This window comes from Tauraco erythrolophus, chromosome 16, assembly GCF_009769465.1.
Source record: "Tauraco erythrolophus isolate bTauEry1 chromosome 16, bTauEry1.pri, whole genome shotgun sequence".
Taxonomy (NCBI): domain Eukaryota; kingdom Metazoa; phylum Chordata; class Aves; order Musophagiformes; family Musophagidae; genus Tauraco; species Tauraco erythrolophus.
The window spans coordinates 12278980-12303812 of record NC_141480.1 but is presented as its reverse complement, the minus strand read 5'-3'; the positions used below and the strand labels follow the sequence as shown (position 1 = coordinate 12303812).

Sequence of the window (24833 nt, the reverse complement as noted above, 5' to 3'; positions counted from 1 at the left end):
GTGCCAGTGGGTGGGTGAGGCTGGGAGGGGTTCTGGGGAAGCAGGTGGGCTACAGAGCCCGTGCCCCCTGAGCGGCAGGCAGCACTGCCACAGCCTGCAAGTGGAGAGGTCCCGCAGCCCATCCATGGAGCTGGCTGCAGGCACCCGCAGCCCTGTGCTCTCAGGGCGATACCAGTGCAGCCCCGGTGCACGTACACACCCCAAGCGCAGCCCCCACTCCGCAAGTGGGTCAGCTATATATAAACGGAGCAGCCCCAGCAGTACCAGTACCAGGCAGCTTCCCACCTTGCATCACTGCCAACCTAAAAACCATGGCCTGGAGCTTGGGCTGTGGCAGACTTGAAATGCTGCCACATTGTCAGAGGCACTGTTGAATCTACTCCTTCTTATCCATCGTCCGAGGGCTCCCAGCCCTGCGCCCCCTCAGCCAAGACAGCCGCCACGGAGGCTGGGGTGGACTGGGTGGGACTGAGGTCCGCTGGACAGATGCTCCCAGGAGGCCCCAGCTGCAAGCTGTGTGTGTACTGCTCTGCACAGAGCAGGCCCCCAGGAGGGAAATTCCCACTTCCATTTATTGAAACCAGCCACCCCAGCTCCCAGGCACCCAGGCAACGAGCTCAAAATCTCTCATTACTGCTGGGCAGACACCTCCCGGGCCCGAGGTGCACAGGCATGCCCGCTCGGCAGCGCACACGCACGGGTTTGGCTCGCAGGGTGAGGCTGAGCAGCCCCAGCGCGGCACATCGCTGGGTAAGGATGTTACACAGGGCAGCAGGGCAGTTTAGTCCCGGTATCCCCGGTTTGCTGCACCCCAAGGGCAGCTGCTCCTTCCCCAGCGCAACCTGCTCCCCTCAGCTGCACTGCTGTGGTTTGTGGGTCCAGAGGTATGGTTTGGGGCGCTCCGGGCTGCTGCCCCTCCGCACAGCCTTGCCAGCACTATGCAGGAGGAGGGGGCTGGTGTTCATCCTGCACCCCCCAAAGCAGCTGCAAAATCCCCTTGCAGCCCGCAGGTCTCCAGTTGTCTACAGTCAAACAGCACCAGCCTCTCGCCCACCCCAGAGGGTTGGTTATTAGGGAAAAACACTTTAATGAGGCAGCTCGTTAAAGGCAGGAACAGATTAGCACAGGAACTCGAGGAACTCTGTGACTGCCGAGTTCAAGAATAAGAGCAATAGGCCTTTTCCTGGCAGTGGCAGGAGATGCTGCCTCAAAGGACTGGGCTGAGCCCATGGAGCCTCAAAGCCCCTTCAAAGCCCTGTGCCCTCTCAGGAGTCTGCCTGAGCTCTGAAGATGGAAGATGCCAGGGAGGGAGGACGGTAGCATGAAACCCATGAAAACACCCACTGAAATACAAGCGGAAAACACTCCATCCCTAATAGTCAAGCTCAGGCACTGCCTCCTCCACTGATCAAGCAAAATCCCAGCACCAGCACAGACTTCCAGCAGGGATGATGCTCCAGGGAGAAAACCTTTGGCATGACACAGCCCCACTGGACAAGAGCGACGTGGGAGGAGAGGCAAAGGCAAGCAGAGTTCAGAGCTATGGTCACCAGAGAAAAACTAACCCTGGAAAAAAATATCCTGCTCCATTTCCCACTGCAGGGAAAGGCCTGCAGACAGACTCTCCACAGCCAAATGAAACGTTGGTGAATGTGGAAGCGCGGGGTGAGCAGGGCACCCCAGGAGGTTGAGGTTACCTCAAAGCCACTTGGGCAGAAGGGAGAAGAATCAGACCCGTGCGATGTCTGTTATGAATGAAGGTGGGAACGGTGCTGCCAAAGGTAACTTTGGGAATCGGTACTATTAATAGCAACACTACAGAGCTTTTTTTTTGTGCTTTCTGCAAAGCACTCTCTGGGATTGGTAAACGCTGATGGACTGGGCCCAGCTACAATGCCAGGCGAGCGACCGCATGTGTGCATCGCTGCAGCCCAGACTGATGCCCTCGAGGAACAAGGACCAACAGCAAGTGGCCGACTGAGCCGGCCACCCGCCACCACTAGTGGCGACCGCCACGGCAGACCGGTGCTGGCCAGGCGCTCAGACTGAGGATCCCGCGCGGGAGCTGCCGCCGTGCCGGTTTCCATGACGACTTCAGCACTTGGCGAGAGATGGAGATGACAGGATCAGCCAGGAAAGTAACTGAGCGGAGCTGGCGTCCTCCGTCTGCCGCGGCCCCGCCAGCCCTGCGCAGTCGGCTGGCACAGGGCAAAGCCCTGGGAGCCTCGGGGCATCTGGGTCCCCCTTGTCTTAAGGGGGATGTGCCAGCTGCCGGATATCCCCGTGAAGTGGAGCCTGCTCATCCCATCAGTCCCTCCCCAACACCTCTATGGAAGCACAGACCAGGTCCCGATCCCCAAACCCATCCTAGCCAGATGCACATCCAGCACCAGAGCACCCAGCCAGGTTTGTGCCCCTGGCTCTCTCTCGCCCTGGCGCTGCACTTCCACTCCTGGTGGGACTGTCTCCCCACAGCACCACATCCCTTCATGCCCCAGCCGTGGTGTCGAGGCCAGCCGGCACAGCGGGCAGCCCAGCGGGGCAGTACCCAGCTCCCCTCTGCAGCTCAAGGAGATGCTGTAGGCTGGGGCTGAACTGGCACTGGGGCCAGCCAAGCCCAGTAGTACCAGCCTGCACCAGGAGAGTCTTGATCCTCACTGGCCCTCAGCCCCCACCAAGGCTTTCCCTGGCTTCCAGGCAATCTAAGATCAAGTGCTCCAGCCAGACGTGCTCAGTCATGCCCAATGACACCACGGAGCAGTGGGGAACCAAGCACCTGCAGCACATGACCCCCCAGGTGGCATGGTCCCCCAGCCTCAAAAGCCACCAGTGCCCAGCCGAGGGGCACTCCCTGGGGACTGCGTCCCTTGCCAAGCCGCTGCATGTGCCTGCTGCTCTCCCAGGCTGCTGGCAGGGAGCACGCAGGGCTGGGGCGGCCGGGACCCCCGGCACCCCCTCCCACCTGCCCAACGGATCCTGCCGCAGGCCCTTTTATTCCAGCAGTGCAATTAGCCTTGCTGACCCCTGAAATCCTCAGCCTCTCTAAGCAGCCATGCATTAAATCCCGGATCCAAGAGTGGAAATAGACTTCGTAAAAGGCTTACGGCCCTATTTATTACATTTTACGCATGACAGAGTCCGACAGCACGGCAACGGCACTGCAGTCAGTGCTGGCTCTGCCACCATGCCAACGCAGACAGACAGGCAGGGTCTGGAGCGGGTGGCAGAGCCTTGGCGGGTGTCTCCTCCTGGCCAGGCTTGGGTTGCCAGCTGAGTGCTCCCTCAGACGCAGGCAGGCGAGGATATCGATCTAGATGAAAGCTAACACCGCTCTCGAGGCTGGGTAACTGTATCTGCCGTGCATTTGTATTCCTTCAAGCAGGGCAAGAGGGCTGCAGCCATCTGCCAGAGCAGCTCGGGGATCCTGGGGATGCTGCGAGCCCTGCAGCCGGATCCCCGCCACGCTGCCTCCTCCCATTCCGACGCACAGCCTTCACCTTTTCTATTTCACCTCCACCTTGCCAGGGCCAAGTCGCACAGACCTGAGGAGGGCATCACCAAAACGGCAGGGTCCTTCCTTCAGACCCAGGCCACCTCCACCCAGCAAGGACTGGTGGATGCCACGGGGCAGTGCCGAACCTACCTGGTCCCTGCCTGTGCGATGGGAGTTGAAGGGGCATTGCACCAAGGTCTGCATGGTTATATGAGGGCACCATGCAAAGCCAGCGCACACGCATTCACTGACACCTTCCCCCAGGTTCCACCATTTAGCCAGGTGGCTCCTGCCCCAGTGGGGTGGCAGGGGTGGCAGAGGACCCTGCACACCGACCTGAGCACTGGCACGAGGCTGCACAGCTCCAAGTTGGGCAGAGGACATGGTGAGGGGCAGGGATGGGCTGCAGGGAGATGAGGAGGCGTGCAGGGAGACAGAGACATGGCGTGCGGAGCGAACAATAAGAAAAGCACAGAGGTGAAGGCTCAAATAGCTGAGGGACCCTCTAGTTTCCTGCAGAAAACATAAGGCAGCTCCTGCACGTCTCCATCAGGGCCCAAATCACAAGACAGACCAGGGAGCACCTGCAGCAGCTCCGCCAAGCCACAGCACCAGGCTGAGGAGCCAGGCTGCCACTGCCAGCGCTGTGAAGCAAGGAGGGGAGGGGGCACGTGGAGGTGCCCCTTCCACGTGAGTATAAATAACTGGCTGTGGAGACTCAAGTGGCACACCATGTGTCCCATGCCCCAAGTCCCTGGGACACTGGCACACACGGACACAAGTGGCAGCTCCCTGCTTCCTGGGAAGGGACCCACAGCGCTGTCATCGCAGCGCACGCAGAGGCGTCAAGAGATAAAAGAAGAGGCCACCCTGTGCATCTCTGAGAAACTCAGTTTCCATTAAAATTTGGTGCAATGTGCAAGCCTTGCTGATTGCAGGTGACACAAGAGAACACCACACCGTGTAGGCAAGCTAGCGAGCTGGTCAGACCACTCGGGCAAACCCATCTCTTGTGCTCGCTCTGAAGGCAAGAAGGGGTCTTGCAGAAGCAGAAGCGTGTCCCTGGGTTGTGCCCAGTGCCAGGATCCTGTCACTGCCTGCGTCTCAGCCAAGTGTACGGGACACTGGTGCCCGTGAGGATGGGGAGTGTACGTCCCTGGCAAGGGGAAAATGCACGTCCCTCGGCTCGGCATTTCAAAGGGTCAGACCCGCATCTTTCCCTAAAGGAGCTCAAAGGACTTTGATGCCTGTGGTGCCCTGTACATCTAAGGACAGAAAGACCTTCGCCCTTCCGTGCCTTTCTGCCCAACCCCATGTTGCAGCAGTGGCTCTTCTCCAGCAGCCCTCAACAATCACCCTGAGGAGCTGCAGCCCCACGGGGCCCTTCAGCAGGGCAGGACGTGGAGGCTTTGCCCTGTAGCTCAGCTCTGCTTCTGTGCTTTAGAGCACGGCTCCTTCCTCCAAGGGGAGGCAATGGCACACTAGCACACAGCGTGATTGGGCATAGATGGGCTCTGGCCTCAAAAAGCATCAAGACATTTAGAAAAAGCCCTGCAGTCCACATCTCCACAGGCTCCTGTCCCCGGCCAGCCTGATCACTGCTGCGAGCTCCCTGCTGTCCTGGGACGGCTGCGAGCCCACCCCGCTGATGGCAGGGGGAATAACCAGTCCCCTTGGCCTGATTGAAAGAGGTTTAAACTCCCCCTAACACCCATCCACAAAGGCCCCATACTCGCCACGGCACTCGCAGGCTAATCCTCCCTCCACAGCGGCTGCTATATTTAGGTATCTAAATGAGACAGTGTGGCTCTTTCCAAAAAAGAGTTAGTTTGGGTTACATAAATACAGAGAGAAACTTGAAAGCTGTGTGTCGAGGTCCTTGCACTGCCACAAGCGAGGAGCAGAGACGAGGACAGTCTCCCCCGATAATCTGCCTTTACATTTATTTTTGACTCGGCTGGATGTGCAGATGGGTTTCCAGCTCCTCTGGGCAGACAGGCAGCAGGGAAGCAGTGCAGGCTGAAACAAGGGAGCCAGGGCAAGCGGACCCTCATGGGCAGCCCCTGGTCACTGGAGGGAAGCAGCGGGGTGGGAGCTGCCATTGTGCCCTGTCCTGGGTGTGCTAACACAGGAATGGAGAATCCATCACTGCAGGCAGGCCAGGCAGCATGACAGAAAACATGGGCAGAAAGAGTCAACGGAAGTAAATAAATCGAGCAGCTCTCAATCCCTGCCTGACCTAACAGTGCCCCGATGTCATCCCTCCCTGCTCAGCTGCTGACTTACTTCCTCCTGGACCGACTTCCACATCCCAAAACCTCTGGTCCCGCGATGAGAGGGGACACGTGTGCGTCCCACACACCCACCGCTGCTCCCCCCAAGCCCGGGGCTGCAGGGCAGGGGCTGCCCCTGCTCCCCAGCTCAGATGCCGCTGGCGCGAGTTGCTCTGGAGGGTTGGTTTCTAGTCAGCAGCAAAGCAGCATCCCTGCCACAGCTGGGTGACAAGACACATCGCGGGGGTTTCTAGGGACATGTACCAAGTGCTTTCATTTTCAAAATATATATAAATAGACATACTTATTCCTTCCTAAAAGGACATGGCCACAAGAAAAAAAAAAAGAGCAGTTTAAATACCATTCAACCTTTCAGCCTGAGAAAACCACACAGCTCTCACAGGCTTGAGTTCTGTTACCTGGGAAATGGGTTTTAGCACCAAAAATCCACATATGCCAGTCTCCTGCTGGGGCTTGCACAGAGACAGAAACTTTTTTTTTAAGAAAAAACTTTTGTAATTTTTTCTTTTAATTATTAGCATGGTTAGGTCATGGCTATCTGTGTGCAAGCTTGCTCACAAGGACATATGATACTGCCTGGTTTACATCTTCAGTTATGCAGAGCTCTGGGGCTTATGCTGTTCAAGGGAAGGTTTAAAAATCCTCCCGTCATGAAGATGCTGGGAGGTGGCTCTGAGCCAGCGGCACCCCGTGCAGGCAGGGCTGCAGGCCCCCGCGCAGTGCAGAAAGCAAGGCAGCTCAGCAGCCCAGTGCAAAGGGAGCCGACAGGAAGGAGAAGTTTAATTAGCTTGAAGCCACGGGCAATGGAAGTTGCAAACGTTTGTACCGAGGCCGTTTGTACCGAGGCCATGTAAGTCCCGGGAAATCAGGAGGGAGGGATTTGAGCTGGAACAAAGTTCAGCCCCGCTGTGCTGGGCGCCAGGTGAGCAACCTCTGCGAGGCAGGAAGGGCACCGCAGGCTCGCCTGGCACAAACCACGGCTCAGCCCCGCTGTCCTGCCCTGCCCTCTGCCAGTGCTGTGGGCAGGCAGAGCCCCCACCTTGGCAGCACACGGGCAGCAGCTCCCCTCTCTGCTCCCTGCCCGGGGAGCGCATGCTCTGCCTGGGCAATGTGCAAGGAGCCGGAGGACTGCGTCCACCGCAGCCCTGCGCCCAACAGCGTTGGCACATGATGCCAGCAGCGGGGCTGGCCTCTGCTGGGGAAAGAGGAGCCAGAGCCTGTCCCTGCTTTGGCCTTCAAGGGGAGCTGGGTGAGTGCAACGTGTGAAGTTTTACACCTCCAGCTCCGTGCTGTTACCCAAGCACATGTGCAGCCATCACACCACCATCACCATTAGCGCTGCTCTTTGCTCTAACCCAGCCCGGCTGCTGCGGGCTCGTGTGCATGCAAAGGGTCGTGGCAGCGTCCCACTGGGATGTTTCCTGAAACACCCCACGGCTACATTTGTACTTTCTTCATAAAAAAGAATAATATAACTCACTCCTTCCTAGGCATTTTGGCTAAAAGCAAAGCAAGAAAGGGCTCAGCAAGAAGGCTGCTGAGGCTGGGAGACAGGGGCCATGCTGCCTGCTCCCAGCAGCAGCTCCCCTGCACCCCAGCTCTGTGCACTGAGAGACAGCTGGGGCTGCTCCGGCGGCGGGTTCCCTTGTGGCAGGACAACCAGGTCTCCAGCTGTCACTTGCAAGAGGCGAAACCTGCAGTCCCCCCTCATCCGGCCAGGAGGGAGGAGAAGAAACATGATTAGAGGCAGCTGGGCTTCCTTCCGTCTGCAAGGCACAGCCGGCTGCCCCAGCACGCTGCTCCGGCTGCAGCACAGCCCCAGCTCAGCCCCCCGCCTGCGCGGGATGCTCGGCCCTCTCCCCTCCATCTCCCCCCCTCCACAGGATTTCCTTGCTCTTGATGTGCATGAAAATTAGGAAATGAGGGTTCCTCGGGGACTAGGTGGGGAAGGCAGCTTTTGGTTGAGAGGATGACACCTCCCACACCCCTTGCTGGCTGCCCCACATGCCAGGGTTGAACAGGGTCCTGCAGCCTCCCCAAACAAAGGCCGGGAAAGCAGAAGCAACAGCAGCGATGAACTCGCTGCAAACTGAAACAGGAACCAGGGAGCCCGGCCAGTGGCGCTGGGTCAGCAGAAGGGGCCGTCGGCCACCGTGTTCCCTGTTGCTGTGGGCAGCGGCCGCAGGCGCAGAAGCGGCGCAAAGGAAGAATTTAGAAAATGCATCGCAGTGAAGATACGCTGCCCTGCAACTGTACTCGCTGCAAGAGCTCAAGGCACTCATTTCATCCTCTGCCACCTCAGCACAAAACCATCCATATAAAGCATGTACCGCTTGGTCCCAGGGGAGGGGAGAAGTGTCACATCAGCCCTCCCGTCACACCAAGGTCTCTCCCACTTCAGCCCCCACCACACAGGGCTCAAGGCAGAGGCCTCCTGCTCCCTGCTGCGAGGGCAAATGCCTGCCTGTTGGCTGCCTGGCTGGGCAGAGTGCCGCAGGAAGGGTGGGTATGTACAAGCAGATATAAAAAGCTTCTGTGATACTTCAGCAGGACCCCCATCGTGCTCCCCAAATGACGCCCTTAGTAGAGGGGGCACTGGGGAGGCAGCCAGCACCCAGTGCCTGCCAGCTTCGCCTCGGGACAGCAGGGAGCAAGATAAGCAAAGTATTTTTCCTAAACCCCACATTGCTGTGGGCAGGCAGCAGTGATCAGACCAGGTTAGTCTGGCTACTGGATGGGGCCATCCCGAAGAGCCCCCAGGGCTGCCTCCGTCTCCACATCCCCACCAGCAGACACTAGACTTACCACATGCGGAACCCCTCCCCGAGGGGTTTCCAGCTTTTACAAGGCCAAAGGAGATTTCCAGCTTTTATTTTCAGAATTTTTTAATTCTGAAGTGAGCCAGTTTAACACAGCAATTGGCAGCGGCTCAACCCTGGCTGTTGCCTCTGCCTGGGTATGTGCAGTGAGACAGAGCAGGGTAAGGACGGGACTGGTGAGACCCTGAGCACGGCCAGATCTGCGCAAAGTCCTTTGGCATTTCTTGGAAGCTCCCATTATAAAAAAAAAAACAACCAAACAAAAAACCACCACACAATAAATAAATAATAATTTGTGAGCCAGAGCTCAGGAAAAGTGCTGAAAAGCAGAACAGGCAAGCGATAAGGGAAGGGACACACATTGGCTGGACCGTCACCCAGTGCCTATGGCACGGCTGCCCCTGGAAGTAGGTCACTACCTCACCTGACCACCCGCCCCATTAACTTCAACCTTTAGTCTCTGGCTCGTTACTACAAGCAGAGGCAGCTTAAAACACCCTCTTCCAGGCGCTCGCAAGAAGGTGGTTTGCCAGGCAGCAGGCAGGCGGTGGGAACCTGCCCTTCCTGGCACGGCATGCAGGCACAGGAGCCAGCTGCCCACTCCTGGGGTGCGGGCAAGGCGCTGTCCCAGCCCGTGCCCCCCAGGGAGGAGGCGTGCCACGTGGCCAGGACCACGGCGGTTGGCCTGGCACGACCGCACTGGCAGTGGCGGCTCCAGCACGTACAAAGTTCCCCCTCTGCTAAATCACTTCAGGCTGCCAAGCAGTCACGAGAAACGTAAGCCCGCGCAGGGTTGCCATGGAGCGGGGTTTGGCCGTGGGAGACTGAAGCCAATTCCTCCGGCAAACACGTTTGGCGACCGAGGCCCTGACGGCACCCCCCATTCCCTGCTCTTCAGTGGTGGTGAGGGAGTACAACGTGCGTGGTCCCAGACGAGCCTTCTCTCTGGGGATAGCCCTTTCCAGGCAGGGCCAGGGCCCGGTCCGCGCTGGAGAGCCCCATGGGGCGCTCAGGCTCAGAATGCCCTGCAGGGATGGTGCCTCCCACCCTGGTGACACCATCTCCCCAAGGCCATGGGCAGGCAGGAGCGGTGGCTTTGGTGGCGTTTGCCCTGCAGGCACTGGGCAGCAAAGGCAGACTGTCTCCATACACTGCCTCTGCCCCAGCTGGATGGGTGATGTCCCCGAGCTCCCATGGGTGCTGGCCAGGGCAGAGCATGCCAGTGTCAGTGCTCTGCCTGCTGGCAACACAGCCCGGTGCCGGGGACTGCAGGACTCATTCCTCAAAGCCAGGAAGAGGTCTGGGGCAGGAAGGGCATCCTCTGGGCATTTTTCATTGGACGATCAACAGCACCGAAGTGCCGGAGCAAGTGGAGTTTCTAACTACAAAGAGGCTTTTGACATTGGAAAGGTTAATGTGGGAGAGAGATCCATCTCCTTCACAAAGCTCCCTTTGCTGGAGGCACTAGGTTGAGACCTTAATTATTCACCTGTTGGAGAGCTACCTTTCCATTACCGCATGAGACCAGGACAGGGATGTGCAGGCAGGAGGTAGGAAGGAAAGCCCACGGTCTGGGGCAGCCCCGTACCCCTGCCAGAGTGGGGAGCACCAGGGATCTGGCCAAAAGCAGAGGGTGATGGCAGGCGGGTGTGCAGGGAGCCTCTCTAGGGGCCAGATTTGAGGCCAGCCCTCCTTTCCCTTCCGGCTGCTCTCTCCTGGCTCCAAGCAGCAGCTCGCAGCACGCCATGCTCACCATCTCCTGCCGTGCCGCGGGCAGCTGCCGGCATCCCCAGCAATCACCACCCCCGGCTTTGCCAACGTACCTGCATGGCCTCTGCTAACGGCCACGGTCAGTAACAGCCCCCGTGCCACAGCCTCCTTGTGGAGCCTCCCCGGGAGAGGCGAGGGGGGTCTCCGGCCCCGGCGTTGCAGCAGCCCTTCAACCCGAGCTGCAGCGATACAGCCAGGCTGGAGATACACTGCCCAGGCCTCTGGGCTGTCTCAGTCATTCAGCTCCCCCTCCCAAAAATATCTGCGAGACCAGCCACAGAAAAAGCAGAACATCAGTCTGCTCAGTGAGAACCATCAGAAATTAGGGGTGCAGCCTCCCTTCATTACTAACAGTAACGATCCATCCGACAGACTGCATTTCCACCGAGGGCTTCACTGTGCCTCCTGCACTCATCAATGGATTAAACTGTTAGCAGGAGGCTGGGAAGTTAAAGAGAGAATATTGTATTTCAGTTCATACGATCTTTAAGCATCTCTCCGAGAAGCAGCTTGGTTTTTCGTTTTTTTTTTTTCCCCCTGCTGCACTTTGTTTCGGGTTTTTAAACAAATCGAAGCGTAAGAGTCAAACTGCTCCTGCCCCTCGCAGAGATGCCGAGAGTTGCAGCCGCTCCGCGATGCCTCGGCAGAGCTGCCTGCCTGGCACTTTCCAGCGCCGGGTGCCAGCAGACAAACCAGCCTCAACCAGCTTTATACCTCTGAGCTGCAAAGAGTTGCACAAAATGGATTAAGCAGGCCCAGAAATGACACGTTTTGAGTCGCAGCAAAACATAATCACTTTTTTTGTTGTCAAAAAGGGAAGAGGAGTTGGCAGGAGAAAAGTACATATCAAGTGAAAAACCCTGATTTTCTTTCTGTAGCAATGCAGGTACCACATGAATCATCGCTGTCCTCGATATGTAAATAGAGGTTAGCAGGCAACCTCAGCACAAGTCCATATAGTTAAGGGACTGATGCAAATATCCATGTCAAACCTTCACCGTACATCTGTCCGAGAGCCCTCCTGAGGATTCCTCCCCTAGAGAGGAAGGGCTCATCAGGCACCTGCACGCACCCAACTGCACCCTTCTCGAAACCCACTGCAAAAGCGAGGACTGGGGAGGAGCGCAGGGGAGAGGGGAGAGTCAGAGTTCCTCAAGATTTCCACGAAGGAAACAGCTAATATCCATGATCTCATGGCCTCCTGACATCGTAGCCTCCCAGGATAATTTGATCTCGTGCCGAAGCACCGGGGACATTGTGGATGCAGCTTTTGGGCTTCATTGAGGAGTCGGAAGCCCAGTTGTAAGCAGAGGCTCGTACGGTAGTAACGGGGAGGGACATCAGCAGCCACCGGGGCCGCCCCCGCGCCCGGTGACGGAGCATGTGACAGCAGCGGGGCCGGAGCCTTCCCGGCATTTCATCAGAGGTTAAGGTACAAGCACAACACACGCTTACAACTTCAGGCGCTTCTTAAGCAAATGCATGCAAATCATAGCTGGGGGGGGGGGCTTTTTTTTTTTTTCCCTTTTTTCTTTTTTTCTTTCCTTTTTACCCCAGCCTTTAACCCGCTGCGCACGTGGGGACAGAGAGGAAATGCAATTACCGAAAGCGGGCGCGGGGCAGGAGGGCGAAGGCAGGCTGCACGCCGCCGCCGAGGGAACCCGCAGTGGGCTGCAAGGGTCCCTTTGCTGCTCTTCACGTTATAGACCCCGCAGGCATCAGACCAGCACTAACCCCGTGCGCGTATCTGCTCTGCCCCCTCCAATACAGCGCGTGTATGGGAGAGAAAAAGAGAGTTCAAGCACAGCAAAGCATATTTTAAGAGATACCATAAAAATGGTCTTATTTCATCACAGGCCATTTCGCAGTCCCAAATTTTGCAGGGGATGTTCACAACATGGTGGTTTTGCACCAGAGAAGGACGACAATTCTCAGGATTTTTTTTTTTTTTCCCCTTAGCAGTCCCTTTTTGGAATAAGATTCCTAAACTGGCATGTCAAATGCTGACCAAAAAAGCAAAACAAAACAAGCCTTGAGATGCGTGCTGCAATCACACGAGCTTTTCATTTCACGTTAAGCATGCGGAGAACAGGCAGGTTATTGCAGGGAAGTGGAGCCAAGAACTTTCACCTGCCCAGGGAGCGACAGGGCTGGTGGGAGCTGCAGCCTTCCTGCCGTGCTTCCTAGGGATGGCATCCCACACAACCAGCCTCCTCTTCTCTATCCAACGATTCCCTCAGCAATAATAAATCCGTCCAAATCAGAAAACGCAAACCATTTACAAAATCTTCTCGGCCCACTACTCGCCCTTCCTGACCCTTCTGCTGCAATCAACCTGTCAGCAGCTCTTCATTAACAACCGAAGCTGCCACCTCCCCCCGCTCTGCCCTCAGCAAGCTACCCGGGTCCCATGCCAAGCCAGAGCGCTCCAGAGGTGGTGCATGCGAGGAGAGGCGCCGGGACTCCATCAATCTAGCTGGTGGCAAGACCTGCCTGGTTCTGTCTGGCACATGCACCAGGAGCAAATCTGATTTACCAAGCCTTGAGACCTTATTTGTTTTGAACCCAAACAGCAGGATTAGTCCCCGTCCTGTTCCCTACACACATGCTCCTGCTGTTTGCAATCCCGGAGCTAAACTGGTGAGAAAGCAAGGGTTGGGATGAATGTGCTCGCTTCACAATCGAAGCTATTTTGTAATCTCTGGTTATGAAAGTGAAGGTCCGGAGGGATGATATATAACTACAGAAAACTCTTCCCACTTGCACCAGCCTCGTCAATCCCACTGCAAAATGCGCGGTTGTGCTCCAGATCAGTCACGGCTCTCGCTACCGCCCGGCTCATTGTATGGCGCCTCCCTGCCACCCCCCAAAATGGAAAAGCATGCGAGCCCTATAGCCAGCACGACTCGCTCTCGTGATCGTGTGGGAGCTGCCAAGGAGCCTTAATCTGATTTTAATACCCAGCTCTGTCCAAAAGGGAGCCCATCCAGATTTTGGAGACGCTGACTTGCAGCACCGAGACCCCGCTCCCTACCAACACCCCCCTCCCCCCCCAAACCTCCATCCCCCAAGATCCCAGCCCGTATGCGTGTAACTGACGCTCGGAATGACTCATCCCACAGCCCGGCTCTTACCAGCCCCCACCGCGCAGCCCCCTGCGGATCCCCCCCGCCCCCCGCACCGCGGCGTCCCCCTCCCCACCCCGGCAGAGGAGGGGGGGCTATTGCAACGGGGAGCGGGGGGGGGTGTGCCAAAACAGTTCAACCCATCAACTTCTCCCCCCTTCCCCCTAAATTCCCCGCAGAGGCGGGGGGGGGAGTGGGGGGGCGGAGGGTGCGGGAGTCCACGTGCGAGTGGTGCTGAAAGCGCCGGCGGGGCTGCGGGGTTGCTGTCGCGCCGGGGCCGCCCTGAAGCCACGGGGAGGGGCGCGGAGCGAAGTGCGGGGGCGGCAGCGTTCCGCGCGTCTCCCCCTCCCCTTATTTCCCCACTTTGTGCATCCGTGGAGCAAACGGGACCCCCGCAGAGCCTCCGGGCGCCTGGGGAAAGAGGCGGTCCCCGCACCCCTGGGGGAGTGTGGGGACCGGCTCTTCCCCCAGGTGCCCAGGGAGGGTGGAGGTGGGGGGTCTACCGGCTTCCCCCCTCCCCGTTGCACCGCGCTAGTGAGCCGGACGGCAGAATCCCTCCACCGCCCTCCCTTACCTGGCTGTCAGCGAGGTAACTGAAGACGAAGGAGGAAAGATCCTCATCGAGCAGAGAACTGCAATCCGGCCCCGGCTCCGCCATCTTCCACCTCCGGCTGGGGCTGAGGCGGCACCAAGCATGCAGCAGGCGCGGCGGCGGCGGCGGCGGGGAGCCGGGCGGCCGGCGGGGCGGAGCCGCCCACAGCCCCCGCCCGCCGGCTGCGGGAGCCGGGGAGGGCGGCGGAGCGGTGAAGGGGAGGGGGGGGGAAGGAAGGGAGCGGGAAAGGAGCGGGGCGGGGGGGGAGGACAGCCGGGTTTGCAGCCACGCGTGGGGCACAAGCGCCTTTCCGCGGGACACGCGCCCGCCCGGGCCACCCGCTTTAAGCACCGCTGTGGGCACCTTAAAAGTGCCAGCCTTTAAAAGTGGGGGCACCCGGTACCACCGGGCACTGCTCAACAGTCCCTGGATCACCCCGTGTTGAGATTCGTAAACCCTGAGAGCAGCATGTCAGGCTGAGGGTCCCACACAGGCTTGGTGGGACACACGTCTGCAGTTGCAGGGTGCTCCCCAGGGCTTGCAGCCACGTGTGGGCACAAGCACCTTCCCATGGGGCACACACACACCCAAGGGCACCAATTTTAAGCACTGCTGTGCACACCTTAGAAGTGCCAGCCCTTAAAAGTGAGGGCACCTGGCGTGCTGCCAGCTGCTCAACAGTCCCTAGATCACCCCAAGTTGAGAGATATAAACACTGAGCGCAGCATGTTGGACTGAGGGTCACGTTTAGGCTTGGAGGGAGGGACATGACATGACACAGCACGACATGACACACCTATGGTTGCAGAGTGCCCTGCAGCCACATGTGGAGCACAATGCAGCCACATGTGGGGCACAAGCACCTTCCTGCAGGACATGCATCCACTCAGGTCGCCATGCACACCTTAAAAGTGTCAGTCCTTAAAAGTGGGGGCACCTCACATCACCAGGCACCACTCAACAGCCCTTAAGATCACTCTGTATTGAGATATATAAACCCTGAGTGCAGCGTGTTGGGCTGAGGGTCACATTCTAGCTCAGTGGGTCTGTGCTGGAGTGGGGCCAGGTGGCTGAGAGCAAAGAATAACAAGGAGCAAAAGATCTTCAGATTTCCCTCATTTTCATCTCAATGCTGATCCTACTGTTGCTGCGAGCATCTTGATGTCACGCACGTCATTTCTCTGTCTGGGGTTTTGAGGCGAACGCTAAAAGCCCTTTCAGAAATAATTAATGACAGGACCAAAAATCTCATGAATGTTCTATTTACTTATTCGTAGCAATTACATGGGAAAGAGCAGGGCTTGGCACTGCAGCCTGAATTAGCTGATACACAACCAACGGAGTGGCAACACCTGCAGCCTAATGGCTCCAGATCCTCAGGTCTCCTCAGACGGGCCTGCAGGATCAGTGCAAACAGCTGATGAAGCAAAACCATGTGGAGTGATCCAGGTGGAGAGCTCTGCATCAGGCTCTGATGGATGAACAGGAGGTGCTTCTTTTGTGGTAGGAAAGGCTCGCTGCCTGTCCATGTGCTTGCCTTGCTTTTGTTTCAAAGGGAGGGCTGTTTCCAGCCACTCTCTAACACACTCTGACCTCCCCTTGATTCGGGACGTGCTGTGAAAACCACAAAACGCAGCAGCATTGGATTTTCCTTGATGACTATGAGCCTTGCACTGAAGGTGTCAGCGGACAGCGTGTGTTGAGTTACATGGCTGAGGAGCTGAGGGCAGGGGCAACTTGGCTGCTGGGATGGGACAAAGTGAGACAGAAGCTGCTGCTAACTCTTCCTCATTGCTGTGGCACTTTATTCCTAATTACTGCTAGAAAGTGCTGAAACAGTTACCCCAGGTGCTTTTCAAGCGGCTCCACCAGTAACGAAAATTTCCTTCCCATAGGTGGGAGGTCTGGGCCCAGAAATGCCGCTGCCAGGATGCACAGCCATAGCTCACAACAGGCACGGCACAGAGCATGGCACTGCCAGGCTGCTGCGCAGGGACAGGAAGGGCCTGGGAAGGAAATCGCCTTGCTCTGGGGCACGTGCAATTAGTTGCAGACCAAGACTCGAATTCCTAGTCCTGCAGGCTGGTGATCTGGAGTGCATTCCTTCCCCGTCCCTCCTTTGCAGAAGATGCAAGCGCTGAACGCAACGGAGGGGGGAGGTGAGCTGAGAACAGGAGGGACATTTGCTCCATCGGGAGAAAAAGCAGGACTGGAAGGCCTCACTGTAAAAGTAATCTTTTGGGAGGAATTTGTTGCACAAAAGGCGAGGTTTGCGCACAAGTATCTCGTGATTTCCTTTATACCAGTTGTACTCAAATAGGAAGTAACCATTCACGGGACTCACTGTGAAAGGTTGTTCTAAAATCGAGACATGCACAGCCGTGTGTTTCAGAAATACCTTTTCCCTTCTGGCGTGTGTGCAAGCACAGTTCTTCCCTTCTTGCTTTCTAACCCAAGATGATGGGCCCCTTCCACCCCCCAGCTGTCAGCAGCCTGCGGGGCCATCGGGCGTCCACCCTGCCAGCCGCCACTTGCACGGTGCAGCTGGGCCAGGCAGCCCAGAGGCACCCGAGGAGCACGAGGAAAGCTGAGCCCTGCCTGCACGGCCCCATTTCTCCTCTGGACAGAGACAGGTTAGAGCTTCTTTAGGAACACCAGGAGGCCTGCATGGATGAACAAGGAGCTCGTGGACCAACTCGGACACAAAAAGATGGCCTACAGAGAATGGAAGCAAGGACAGGTATCCTGGGGAGAATACAAATAAATTGTCCGAGCAACCAGAGATCAGGTTAGGAAAGCTAAAGCCCTGATAGAGTTAAATCTGGCCAGGGACATCAAGGGCAACAAGAAAAACTTCTATAGATATGTCAGTGATAAAAAGAGATCTAGGGAAAATATAGGCCCTCTCCAGAAGGATACAGGGGACCTGGTTACCCGGGATATAGAGAAGGCTGAGGTTCTCAATGACTTCTTTGCCTCAGTCTTCACTGGCAAGAGCTCCAGCTGCACAGCCCAAGTCACAGAAGGCAAAGGCAGGGACTGGGAGAATGAAGAACCGCCCACTGTAGGAGAAGATCAGGTTCGAGACCATCTAAAGAACCTGAAGGCGCACAAGTCCGTGGGACCTGATGAAGTGCATCCACGGGTCCTGAGGGAACTGGCAGATGAAGTTGCTAAGCCGCTATACATCATATTTCAGAAGTCCTGGCAGTCTGGTGAAGTTCCCAATGACTGGAAAAGGGGAAACATAGCCCCCATCTTTAAAAAGGGGAAAAAAGAAGACCCAGGGAACTACAGGCCAGTCTCACCTCTGTGCCCAGCAAGATCATGGAGCAGATCTTCCTGGCGACTATGCTGAGGCACATGGAAAATAAGGAGGTGATTTGTGACAGCCAACATGGCTTCACCAAGAGCAAATACTGCCTGACTAATTTGGTGGCCATCTATGATGAGGTTACAGCATTGATGGATAGCGGAAGAGCAACTGACATTGTCTACCTGGACTTATCCAAAGCATTTGATACCGTCCCACATGACATCCTTGTGTCTAAGCCAGAAAGACATGGTTTTGATGGATGGACCACTCAGTGGATAAGGAATTGGCTGGATGGTCGCACTCAAAGAGTTGTGGTCAACGGTTCAATGTCCAAGTGGAGGCCAGTGACGAGTGGTCTTCCTCAGGGGTCAGTACTGGGGCCAGTCCTATTTAGCATCTTTGTTGGTGACATGGACAGTGGGATTCAGTGCACTCAAAGCAAGATTGCAGATGACACCAAGCTGTGTGATGTTGTGGACACACTGGAGGGAAGGGTTGCCATCCACAGGGACCTTGACAGGCTTGAGAGGTGGGCCTGTGAGAAGCTAATGAAGTTCAACAAGGCCAAGTGCAAGGTCCTGCACATGGGTCGGGGCAATCCCAAACACAAGTACAGGCTGGGCGGAGAATGGATTGAGAGCAGCGCTGAGGAAAAGGACTTGAGAGTGCTGGTGGATGAGAAGCTAAACATGAGCTGGCAACGTGCACTTGCAGCCCAGAAAGCCAACTGTATCCTGGGCTGCATCAAAAGAAGCGTGGCCAGCAGGTCGAGGGATGTGATTCTGCCCCTCTACTCTGCTCTTGTGAGACCCCACCTGGAGTACTGCATTCAGCTCTGGAGTCCCCAGCACAAGAAGGACATGGAGCTGCTAGAATGAGTCCAGAGGAGGGCCGCAAAGATGATCTGAGGGCTGGAGCACCTCTCCTACGAAGACAGGCTGAGAGAGTTGGGGCTGTTCAGCCTGGAGAAGAGAAGGCTCCGGGGTGATCTTATTGCAGCCTTACAGTACTTAAAGGGGGCCTACAGGAAAGCTGGAGAGGGACTTTTTACAAGGGCGTGTAGAGATAGGACAAGGGGCAGTGGCTTTAAACTGAAAGAGGGGAGATTTAGATTAGATATAAGGAAGAAATTTTCACTCTGAAGGTGGTGAGGCACTGGAAGAGGTTGCCCAGAGAAGTTGTGGATGCCCCATTGCTGGAGGTGTTCAAGGCCAGGTTGGACAAGGCTTTGGGCAACCTGGTGTAGTGGAACTTGTCTCTGGCCAGGGCAGGGGGCTTGGAACTAGATGATTTTGAAGGTCTGTTCCAACTCAAACCATTGTATGATGATTCAATTCAGAGCTTGGAAAAGAAACGTAACAAATGTGTTTCAGATTCATTTTGCTTGCTAATGCTTAGCCTAATAGGTCATTAAATCTCATCTGTCTTTTATTGACATTTGGCAAAAAATAATCAGTGTATGCCTTGAAGATGTATTGGTCCTACTGTTGGAATCTTTTTGTGTGAGCTAAAGGTGTTTGACTAAAGTAGCCCAAGGAGGGAGGTGTATGAGGACATTAAAAGTCTGAGCATTCCCTACAGTCCTGCTCCTTGGCTGTCCCGTTCAGCCTATGTGAAACTGGAGCAGGGGGGTCTGTTATTCTTTGGGTCACTGCAGAGTCAGTATGCAGTCAAAATAAGCAACTGAACCCAGAAATGGTCTTCCCAATCCTTGAGGTTAGACATAGCCTACAGCAAAGCCTATCAGTGTGATGCGTTATGAGTGTCTCCACCCTGAAATACTTGCTCCAGTTGCTTGCTGGTGAAACTGTGCTTCACTTTTAGAAATGGTAGGTAATTACTCCTGTGCTGTGATGAGCAGGATTACGGTCTCAGCTCCAGTAATGTTAGGAGATACTTAACTTGCATAGGATGTTTGATAATAATGTCTTATTTTAATCTTATAATCTATAATGATAATGTATTCTTTCACTGTTATATGCTGACTCTACAGAGAAAAGAGTGACCACAAACTTAGGAGAGTTATGGGAGGATGAGAGGATCACCATTCTCTGAGCCTTCCTCTCAAAAGAAAAGGAAAACCCACCCTCTCCCCTAGAACCATCAAGTGACCTGGAACCAGTTCTAGAACCAACAAGTGATCTAGAATCTGCTCTAGAACCAAGTAGTGAGCTTCCAAAATGAAACAACCTGAGCATGAAATTGAGTACATAACTATCATGAAACTGTAAGCGAATTGAATCCCAAACTCGTTACATAACAATCAGGAACCAGCTTGAAACCCAATCTAAAACCAACAAGTGATCTGGAACTCAAGCTAGAACATGCTCTAGAACCAATAAGCTAATTAGAACATGCTCTAGAACCAAGAAGCGAGCTACAGCCCTGTCTAGAGCCCTCTCACTACTGAACACCAACTCCACAATTCATCCCTGTTCTTGAGAGCAACTGCACCAACACCACTCTAGATGAAAACCAGATTCAAACACATCTGGACCCAGAGACTCTAGGGCCCCAGGTCAACAGCAAGCACATTTCTTTCTCCTTTTCAAGCAAAGGGATTGGGAAATAGGGCAGATGAATGCTGATATTGTCTGCCACAAAACTAAGCACCACCATCCCAACGTTGATGATAACTATTTCAACAGGAAATATCTGCAGGCTATAGAAAACTGGGTAAAGGCAAAAGGTTCTGTATTCCTCAGGTGAACAACTCCACCATGTATTTAGCTACATTTATTAAGAATTACAACCAACGTGACTTGGAGGCTTTGGGCAACCTGGTGTAATGGAAGGTGTCCCTGCCCATGGCAGCGGGATTGGAACTAGATAATCTTTGAGGTCCCTTTCAACCCAAACTATTCTGATTCTATGATTCTTTCAGCCAAGCGGCCACAACTGGATGGGACATTGGGGTCAGGCTGCCCTTGTGCCGAGAAGGCCCCAGAGGACAGCAGAGACAGAGCGAAATGGTGGCATCTCAGAGGGGTGAACTTGCTGCCACTTCTGGGTTTCAGTGGGATCTTGGAGGACGAAGTATAGTTGCTGACGTGGCTGCAAGTCGGTGTTAACATGCTTCAACTTCTGCTCCTGACTCCTCTGGACTTCTGCACAGTCCAAGCATTTTTCTGTGTTTTTGGGGTTTTTTTCACCTACAGAACGGAAATCACACCGCTTCCCTGTGCTCTGGAGCTGCTGGGGGGACTGGTTGAATAATGCTCATAAAAAGGGCTTCGAAAGCACCAGGAGAGAGGTGAAGGAGGACAAGATGTTATAGCTGGTATTGTCTCCACCTCCTTAGAAGTCAGTCATGCGGCAGCCTCAGAAATACCCGCGGTGGGTAGGGAGGGCATCCGATCCACGGTACCTGAGTGCAACGGTGTGAACGGGACGTTACATTCCCCACACACATGCACCCTTCTCTGTCCGTGCACACAGTGACCGTGCAGTTTCACTGAGTGCTCGTGGCTTTCCTCCTAAACCAGAACCCGAGCTCTGTGAGCAGGAGAGCTGCCAGACCTCCGGCTTCTGCTGCTCTTTGTATTTACGTACTCAAAGAGATATCAGCCACAGCCGGGCAGAAGCAAGCCCCCCGCGCCCACCCCTCCGCTGTCAGCCCTGGCTAAGCTGAGCTCTGCGGCACCACGCCGGCACTGCGGCCGACTGTGGCAATGCGATGCTGAGCCCGGAGGGGCTGGGGATAATATTACCAAGGTAAAATGTAACAGGAAAAAGTCTGCAAATGCCCTTTCAAACCAGCAGAGAGCAAGTAATGTCCTCAGGGCAGTGGTCGGGAGGGGACAGGGTTTGAAGGTACCCTTAGCCTGCTGAAGGCCAAATGTGGGACAGGGGCAGGAGCCAATGAGCGGCGGCTGGACAGGAGACACCCCACGCTGGGCAAACTCCCTCCTGCGGTTTCGTGTTGCAGCCGCCCCTGTTTGTGGATGGGAAAATGTTGTAAGGAGCGGGCAGAGTGAGCAGTGAGAGGCAGCAGCAAATGGGGCGCCTCAGGGTTACAACTTCCCTGGCCTCTGGTGGGTCCTCGCCAGCCCCCTGTGTCAGAACGCTCTCCTTGGCACTCCAATTCAGTGCCCCATACTGGCTGCGTCCCTCTGAGCTGCTGTTGGGTAAGCTGGGGGCACCCGAAGGGGAAAGTGATCCCATGGCTCTCCCAAAGACCTCCCCTAAAGCAATCGCCATTCCTGTGGGCCGCTAATTGGAGATTCCGCTCCCCCCAGGGCAGCAGTGGTCAGTGGTTCCGTGCCCCTGGCTTTCACTGAGTTTCTCTGCTTGGCTCCTTTCCATGAGCTCCACTTTTTCATCCTCTCAGCCCCCAGCTCAGCCTTGTCCTTCACCTGAAGTCACCAAGCCTGAGGACCTAGTGTCGCTTTTCATCCACGCTTTCTGTGGCCAGTGGCTCCCGATCAGGCATGTTCACCTGGGAGCATCCTGCTTCCTCCTCCTCCTCCTCCTCTGTTTGCGACGTGAGGGATCTGCAACGCTTAATGGTCAGTAAGGAGTAGACCTCTAAAAACGCAGAGCTGGGTGATGTGGTCCCTGACTCCCCATGAGCCTCGGTGGCAACCGCCCCTCTGCTCTCAGTCTGACATCCTCTTTGCCACAGGACTGAGGACATGGCCTCTTGGGGTGGAGGGGACCTGAGAAACAAGAGAGTGGCTTCAAGAAGACGAGTGGGTGCTGACTGGGCCCCTGGCTCTGAGCTCTGGCTTGTCCAGGGAGCGGGACCATGGCCATGCTTGTTCAGAGGTTGCTGCTCCCCCTCCAAAACCAGACCTGTGCTCCAGCATCCCCGGGCATCGTCCAGGATGCTCACTGTGCAGACAAAGCCCCTCATGCAGGCACACACAGGTACAGTATCTGCCATGGCAGAGACCTCCCAGTCCCCTCTCTGGAGTGCAGCTGGCAGAGGGTCTCTCCCCACCTCGTGCCCCCAAACTCAGCTTGCTGCAACTCTGTCTCCCTGGAGCAGAGACAGGCACTTGGGCTGCTCCAGCTCCAGCAGAGTAGCCCATGGCCAGCACTGAGGGCAGGGTAGATGCACACACACAGAGTGATGTTGTAAAGGGCTCCAGCCTGCCCAGTTCTGCAGCCTGCTTCTCTCCCAAACAGCAGCCTTGCACATGCCATGGAGCTAAAGCCATGCGATAATCACAGAGGAAACATAAGAAGAGAGAAATGCGGTGGCAAAGGAATAAGAAGAGGGGTGTGGATGAGCTATTGAAACAGATGGGAATTTCCCGGAGCAAGCGGCAGAGGCCAGGCAGCGCAGTGAAGGGTAGGGAAGGCTCCTGCGTGATGGCTCATGCTGCCCACCAGCTGTGTGGGCTGAGTGAGGAGACCAGGATGCCCATTGACTCCTTCTGGCGTTTTCAGTGACTCATTTGTTCGCTGGAAGCAGCACACGCGCAGCAGCTGAAGCAGCCTGTCCTCCTCCCCAGGCTGCTCCGGCACAGAGGGGCCAGCCAGCCCCTTCTGCCCAGGGCCAAGAGCCCAGCAGCAGTCCAGGGCACTCTGCTCACCCCATACCTCGCTTTATCTGGGGGAAGAAACCCTCCCTGCACCGCTCTTTCTGTGCTGCCTGACATCCCACCATGGAGATCCAAGCCTTCCTCTTGCTGTTTCACCAGTGACGTCCCCACACAATGCCCTGGACACATCCTGGTGTGCTGGCACCAGCCGGCCATGGGCGTGCGGGGACCAGAGCGAGCTGCACATACAGCGTGTGTCCCTCACACTTACTCTCTCACTCTGGCTGAACTCGCCATCCCTGCCATGCCATGCCACTGCCAGCCCTCATACTGCGCTGACTGTGTCTGTCATATCCCATCGATGTCACCCCACTGTTCCCTTGCCAGCCCATCTGCCTTGTCCCTGCCTGTCGGGCTGCCTCTGGTCCTAGTGATGCTGCTCGGCCTCCCATCCTTGCCAGGCAGGACAACATCAGGACCTGGGGTGTCTCCTCCATCCCATCGTCCTGCTGCTGGCAGCTTCTCTGCTCCCCTCTCTGGGAAGAGCAAGGGACCGGGAGGAGGCTGGCCGAGACCCAGACAGACCTCATCCTCCTCTGCTGACCCTGGCCCCAAGCGGATCGGCTCCTCCTGCCTCTCCGTGGGAGCTGCTCAGAGTGTGGGTGCTGCCATCACTGTTTTCTCTTCCTCTTTCTTTAACTGCCTCCTCCCAGAGAAGCCCCACCATCATCCGGGCAGGTCCCAAACCCCTGCACCAGCAGAGCTGGCCAAGGGGATGAGCAGCAAAGGGAGCTGCTGCGGATCCCCAGCACTGCTGAGTGAGGACTTGCTGTTCCTCAAGCAGCCATTGCTGGCAGGGATGTCCGTGGGCATCTCCCAACCTCGTGGCTCCCAGCCCAGGGCGATCGCCAGCCAGACTGCCCCTGTCTGTCCCCGGGCCCCTGTCCCACAGGACCCCCTCCACACTGCCCCTGCCCTCCTCACCAGCTCTCCTCTGAGCATCCCCCATGGCAACCAGCCGTCACTGTCCCCAACTACTGCACCCCCAGCCTGGGCACCAGTGGTGGGAAGGGGCTGGTTGTCAGGTCCAGGCTCCCCTGACCACAGGCTGGAGCTCAGCCCCTGGCCAGGGGTAGGAGGCGGCGCTGGTCTCAGTGTGCCAGAGTGCATGGGAGGAGCAGCAGGGATGCTTAAGAGCAGGGAAGGGGGAGGGAGTGCTCTGCAAGGATCCAGCAGCTGCTGCAATGGGTGGGCAAAGAGCTGGTGGCTGGGTCACACTTAGTTGCCTTGATCTTGGGAGCAGAGCTGTCCCTGGCTCTTTGGGGAGCAGTGGGGATGGGGCCATGGGCTCAGTGGGGCTGGAGGCCAGGGTGCTGGGGCAGCGGGCGCTGGCACATCTCTCAGACGTGCGCAGGCACCGCTCTGCTGTTCCTCAGCCCCTCAGCACTGTGTCCCTGGGCAGGAGACACTTCAGCTCCAGCCAGCACTATAAATAAAAACACACTCTTTTATCCCGCCAAATAGGTCCTCATTGATTTTACCCATTCCTCCTCCTCCCTCCTGTAGCCCTTTGATACGTGAAGCCAGCTGCAGAGGAGCTCAGGGAGCCACCAGCCTGGTAAGGAAAATGCCACCCGCTCCAGCCCCCCTCCCCCAGATGCTCTCCCCTGCTTTTCGCCCTCTGAACAGCCGGTGGTACTGGAGGAGAAGAAACAAAGCTCCCCGGTGGAAGTTTGCTGGCTAATTATTTATTAATCTCCTCCTGACAGTGCAATCACCGGCAGTGAGGCAGTCCTTGAGCCCCCTGCCATGGGGAAGAGGATGAGGAGGAGGATGGAGTGCTGTGCTGGTGGAGGTTTCCTGCCATGGTGAGGGAGCTCGGGGTGAACTGACATGCTGCTTCCTTCTCTGGCTGCTTCAGTTACGGTTGTACCA

General features: G+C 56.3%; 1 protein-coding gene across 1 annotated transcript in view; it reads right to left on the bottom strand.

The window, feature by feature from the left end:
• The window catches only part of PPARGC1B (PPARG coactivator 1 beta), a 47363-nt gene extending 33204 nt beyond the window's left edge, over positions 1 to 14159 (bottom strand). The window contains exon 1 of the mRNA XM_086621600.1: positions 14076 to 14159. Within this exon, the coding sequence (XP_086477726.1) occupies positions 14076 to 14159 (84 nt within the window). The remainder of the gene's footprint in view (positions 1 to 14075) is intronic.
• Between the last annotated feature and the right edge of the window lie 10674 nt (positions 14160 to 24833).